Source organism: Rana temporaria, chromosome 7, assembly GCF_905171775.1.
Source record: "Rana temporaria chromosome 7, aRanTem1.1, whole genome shotgun sequence".
Taxonomy (NCBI): domain Eukaryota; kingdom Metazoa; phylum Chordata; class Amphibia; order Anura; family Ranidae; genus Rana; species Rana temporaria.
The window spans coordinates 201019328-201025171 of NC_053495.1; the positions used below are offsets into that span (position 1 = coordinate 201019328).

Here is a 5844-nt window from a genome sequence, read left to right on the forward strand (position 1 = left end):
TTTTTGTTACACCGTATTTGCGCAGCGGTCTTACAAGCACACTTTTTTTGGAAAAAATTCACTTTTTTGAATTAAAAAATAAGACAACAATAAATTTGGCCCAATTTTTTTATATATTGTGAAAGATAATGTCACGCCGAGTAAAATGATACCCAACATGTCACGCTTTAAAATTGCGCCCGCTCGTGGCATGGCGTCAAACTTTTACCCTTAAAAATCTCGATAGGCGATGTTTAAAAAATTCTATAGGTTGCATTTTTTGAGCTACAGAGGAGTTCTAGGGCTAGAATTATTGCTCTCGCTTTAACGATCGCGGCGATACCTCACTTGTGTGGGCGCTACTCGCGTATACGTTCGCTTCTGCGCGCAAGCTCGTCGGGACGGGGCACTTTAAAAAATTAGTTTTTTTGTTTTCTTATTTCTTTTTATTGATTTTATAATTTTTTACACTGAAATAAAAAAAAAATGTATCACTTTTATTCCTATTACAAGGAATGTAAACATCCCTTGTAATAGAAAAAAGCATGACAGGTCCTCTTAGGCCCCATTCACACCTAGGCGTTTTTACGCCTGAAACGCACTGCTCACGAACGCGGGAGGGCAGATTTAACATTGTTTCCTATGGTGCCTGTTCACACCTGAACGCCTGAACGCCTGAACGCCTGTCGCGCGAAGCTCAAACTAGTCCCGGACCTTTTTTTGTCGCGCGAAGCGCGCGACATAGGCGTTTCCGCGCGTTTTTTTTTACCATAGAAAGTAATGGGAAACGCGCGAATTGAGCGTATCGCGCGACAGCAAGCGTTTTTATGCGCGTTTTTACGCGCGTTTTGACGCCCATACAGCTCCAAAACAAAACAGGAAATGACATATTTTTTAACAGGAACTTGTGAAATCACCATTTTACTTTACTTACAATAAAGAAAAGTCACATTTTTATCAATGGAGGCCGAATTTGATAGAACCCTTTCGATGCTGGAGCCTGAAAATTTCATCAGGATGGTGAAGGAGCACCCCTGTCTTTATGACAGCAGGGCACCGGGCTACAAAATGAGGACCACCCGTTGGGACGCTTGGTGTTCTATTGGGAGCCAAATCTATGAGAACTGGGCACGGATAAATAAGTCCCATGATAGCAAAGGTAAACTCTATCAAAAAACATAACAGAAATACAAAATGCCACTAATGAAATAATGGAATGATTGTTTGTCGTTACAGTAGGCATTTATTACCGTACCAATATGCTGTTAAGTTTAAAAATGTGTCTTTACAAATATGACTATTGTGCGGTCATGCGACATGGCTTATAAACATAAATTGCGTTCTCTTCTTCCCACAAATAGAGCTTATTAATGGTGATATTTGATCCCCTCTGTGATTTTTAATAATCCAAAAATTTAGTGACATTTTTCAAAAAAAATATTATTTTACACATCTTTAATCTAAAAAAATTAAAAAATTCAATCGACCTAGCGACTACAGCGTCAGGTGGGGACGGGGGCTACACAGGACCTACACTCTGCCTGCAGTGATCAGTAAATATATGTTCACTGCATTCATTGATACTGTGACAAGGGGATGGGGGAGTGGATTGGAGATCCAAAAGGGGATTGTGCCTACGTGTACTGGTGTCAGTGTCATCACTTCCCTCTTCCTGTGTTTACACAGGAGGAGAAAGTGACACGCAGGGGGACACATATAGAGCCACTTAACCCCCGGATGTACCCTGGGGGTCCTGATCGGACCCCCAACCCACGTCTAGGCGGTCACTTACAGGCCCTTTATTAGACCACAGAATAAATACATAAACTAAGTTTACAATAGATAGAATGTCACTAATATAAAATGGCACACAATATCATAGGGCTATTGAACCCAATGATAAAACTGTATCAAAATAAAATTAGAATGAGACTTCTTAAAACATGAATCATTTTTTATTTTTTTTTCCACAAAACAGCATAGTAAAGATTATATTTCACAAAATAAGCGTGTCAAAAGCTGAAAAGTTCAATAAATTAAATGGAATTGAGCTGCCAAGGGACCTGCCCTTCAGGAGAGACAAAGTATGCCGCATACTGTTCACGGACATGTGTCCCCTGTGTGTTCCCACGTACACCAGTCCAATGAGCTCTTTCCAGAGTCTCGTGGACTGGCTCCTCGTAATCTAGACCATCGCGCTGCCTGACAAAATTGTGCAAGGCACACGCCGCTTCTACAGCACTAATGGCATTTTGCATGTTGAGCACAATCGGTGTGTGGAGAACCCTCCACTTGTTCGCCAAAATTCCAAAAGCACACTCAACTACGCGGCGTGCTCTGCTAAGCCGGTAGTTGAATATGCGTTTGTCTTCGTTCAGATTATGTCCTGAATAAGGCCGAAGTAGGTGTGTGTTTAGAGCAAAAGCCTCATCACCCACAAAGACACTTGGTAGGGGAGGGCCGTTTGTGCCCGGGAGTGGACTATTTTGTGGAAGGTCCAGACCATCTGTTCGAAGTAATTGCCCAAAAGAGGAGTTCCCAAAAATCGCAGAGTCTGCACTACTTCCATAGGAACCAATGTCAATATAGGTAAAGCAATAATTGGCATCAGCCACAGCCATTAAGACGAATGAAAAGTATTTCTTATAATTGAAATACTGGCTCCCACTAGCCATGGGCTTAACAATTCTGATGTGTTTCCCATCGATCGCTCCTAGACAATTCGGAAAGTTACAGCGTTCCCAGAATACTTGGGAAATTTTTTCCCAGTCCTCTGCTGCCGGTTTTTTAAACACAATGGGTTTCAGGACTTCCCAAATGGCACTGCAGGTGTCCCGAATTATATAACTGGCAGTAGATCTTCCAATACGAAACGAGTAATGCAGACTTGCAATCGATTGTCCAGTTGATAGATACCTACAAAGAAAATAATATATATTATTTTATTTTATTTTTTACAGTGAAAATTCTAAAACTCAGATGGAAGAGTATAAGGGACGCCTACGCTCGCCAGCTGAAGGCACAGCGGGAGCAGCGGCGAAGTGGGAGTGGAGCATGTTCGGTGAGAGAATACGTTCATGCAAAGGAATTGGAGTTTCTGAGACCGGTGCTGGATTTGGGGAGGTAAACCATTATCTGTACTTTGCTCGGTAAACCAAATGTTTTAAAATTATTTTTGAATACATGATTTCTTTTTTCAGTACTGAAAGCTGCTGGGACGAGGCTGCCACAGCTGTAGTAGACAGAGAGAGCGTGGCAGAGAGAGGGGACAGAGAGAGCGTGGCAGAGAGAGGGGACAGAGAGAGCGTGGCATCGGGGGATCAAGCGATGGCTACTCTGGAGCCGGAACCGCAGCACTCCGAGGCATCAACTTCTAATGCAACAAGACCACTTGCAGAGCAGCCCCCAGTTAACATTGCGCATATTGGACCTCCGCGTGCTCTCGGAGTAGGAGGGCTCCTGCTCCGGATCCAGCCCTGGATCGTATGTTGGACATTATGACCAACATGTCTGACCGGATGAGCAACAGATCGTATGGCCAAAATGTAGCAAAATGTCTGGGGGAACTAATCGACAAAGTTCCCCCAAATCTGCAAGCGGTGGTGCTGTCCTGTACGGCTAGATACATCTCGACATTTATACCCCCGACAGAAGCTGACGATTTATCCGAACCACCACCACCCTATGGCCCATATGCCAATAAACGGACCGAGCATGTCCCAACACCACCCACGACCCATTTCTCCCCACCACCCGTTACCCTTTGGACAGGACCACAGCTTTCCGACCAACCTCCTCGACCAACACCACCACCGACTTCTGCGCACCATCCTTTCACCACCACTCTATCTCATTTACCTCCTGTGCCAACACCTTCCACTCACACATCCTTTTCCTTATACACAACCTTCTTCTTACCACCCTCATTCTCCTTTTCCTCATCTCTCAACACCACCTGTCACATACAGTACTCTGCCTCCTACAACACTTTCTTCTTACCACCCACCACCTTCTACTTACCCTGCGTTAACGACTACACCTACATCACATTACCCACATCGACCGAGACAATCGACTTTCAGGAATGCCCCAACACGAACACCACCACCACCACAAGCAACACCACCTTCCAATTGGTCAGGGGAAGACAGCACCACCTCCACTTGGCCCCCTTTTGCCCACGCACTGTCGGTCGCCATGTCACCGCACGGGGAAGAGGACTCCTCCCCAAATTTACAGCAATTGTAAATAAGGATTATGTATAAAACATTTTTGTATATTTTGTGTATTTGTGCACTTTGTGTATATTTTCATAATAAAAAAAAAAAGACCCAATGTTTTGGTTGATTAAAATATTAAAATAATTTTGTTCCTACAGAATTTTTGTTTGGTTTTTATTACACATATATATATATATATATATATATATATATATATATATATATATATGAGTGTATTACATTCAAAGCGCTAAATAAAAATTACCTCAGTGTTATGATAAGTCGCTCCACAGGGGGGATACAGTTGCGGAAGTAGGTGTCCATCCTCTGCAATCTGTTGATCAACAATTCCAGCAACTCATCAAAGCTGTAAAGGAAAATGAAATTTAAAATTGGCAATGGATTGGTACTAGGGTTGCCACCTTTACGGGATTCACCAGAACAGTTCGGGTTTGGAATCATGTGTCCGGGTTTCAGACTGCCTGACACTCTGACAGATTTTTCTGACCAGAATATGGATTTCCGGCAGGGTTAATGGCTGCAGGGGATGAAAACTTACAACCCAGCAGCCACAGATATACCAGGATGAGATGTGCTATCTGCCAAGGGGTGAGTGAGCTCACCCTCCATCGCTGTCTAACAGAAGCACCCACCCCCTTTCTCTATCCTGCCTCTTGGTGAGTACACTAGGAAAAATCAGAGTTCTCACATTGGAGTCCTCTCCGTACATCAGAGATCTCGGTTTCCCCCTTAGATCATGGTTCACAGAGCATCCCTTATGTCTGAGTATCTTGAGGTCTCGCTTCAATCAGATTATGTTGGTTAACCCATACAGTGAAAGGGAAATCTGGGAGTTGAGATGCAAAAGGGTGACTGTGATGTAAAGGGGGACTCTGTGCACTGTAATGTAAAGGGGGATTCTGTGCACTGTAATGTAAAGGGGGACTCTGTGCACTGTAATGTAAAGGGGGACTCTGTGCACTGTAATGTAAAGGGGGAACTTTGTGGACTCTAATGTAAAGGGGGAACTCTGTGGACTCTAATGTAAAGGGGGAACTCTGTGCACTGCAATGGAAAGGGGACTATTTTTATTATATTCATATGATTAGAAATGTAAAATACTAACAAAATATATGTATAGTTCATAGTATTAAAAAAAATAGTTGTGCACCGCAGAAGTGTACATGTTTGACTTGAAGAAAAGGTGGCAACCCAAATGGTACAATGTAAAAAATAAATGATTCCAGATCATTTTTTACTAACCTTTTTATGGACATTCTGGTGTAGTCCAGAAATTTGTCTTCATGGTCACGGAGGTCTTGGTACATCACCCAAAATTGCCCTCTTTCTTCCCGATCAGCAATGACGGGGTGTATCCAAAATCTGCGTTGCCTCTTCCTTTTTCTCTGCCTCTCGTTTACAAGATATTGGCTAGCAGTGGCTGCTGCCATGAACAAAGCCATCTCGTCATCACTCATTTTCACAATTGAGTCAGAAGCACAAGGATGACCCGGAAGAGGAATTATCACCCAGGAAGAGGAAAAAAAAACCTTTCACATAGCAACAAATGATGACAGAGGTGATCTATTTTACTATTGGTCAAAAAAAAAAAAAAAAACGCTGGACGTCGCTCTGCTCAAACGCG

At 43.1% G+C, this 5844-nt stretch overlaps 1 protein-coding gene across 1 annotated transcript; it reads right to left on the reverse strand.

Annotated features, from left to right (window-relative positions):
- Positions 1–1932: 1932 nt before the first annotated feature.
- LOC120946084 (protein ALP1-like) lies at positions 1933–4500 on the reverse strand. Its single transcript, XM_040360817.1, has 2 exons — positions 4465–4500; positions 1933–2895 (listed from the first exon to the last, which is right to left on the reverse strand). The coding sequence occupies exon 2, from the start codon at positions 2652–2654 to the stop codon at positions 2016–2018; it is 639 nt and encodes a 212-aa protein (XP_040216751.1). The 5' UTR covers positions 2655–2895; positions 4465–4500; the 3' UTR covers positions 1933–2015.
- Between the last annotated feature and the right edge of the window lie 1344 nt (positions 4501–5844).

Bases quoted from the DNA above. Each gene is read 5' to 3' on its own strand.
- LOC120946084 (XM_040360817.1), bottom strand. From the start codon at position 2,654: ATGGCTAGTGGGAGCCAGTATTTCAATTATAAGAAATACTTTTCATTC.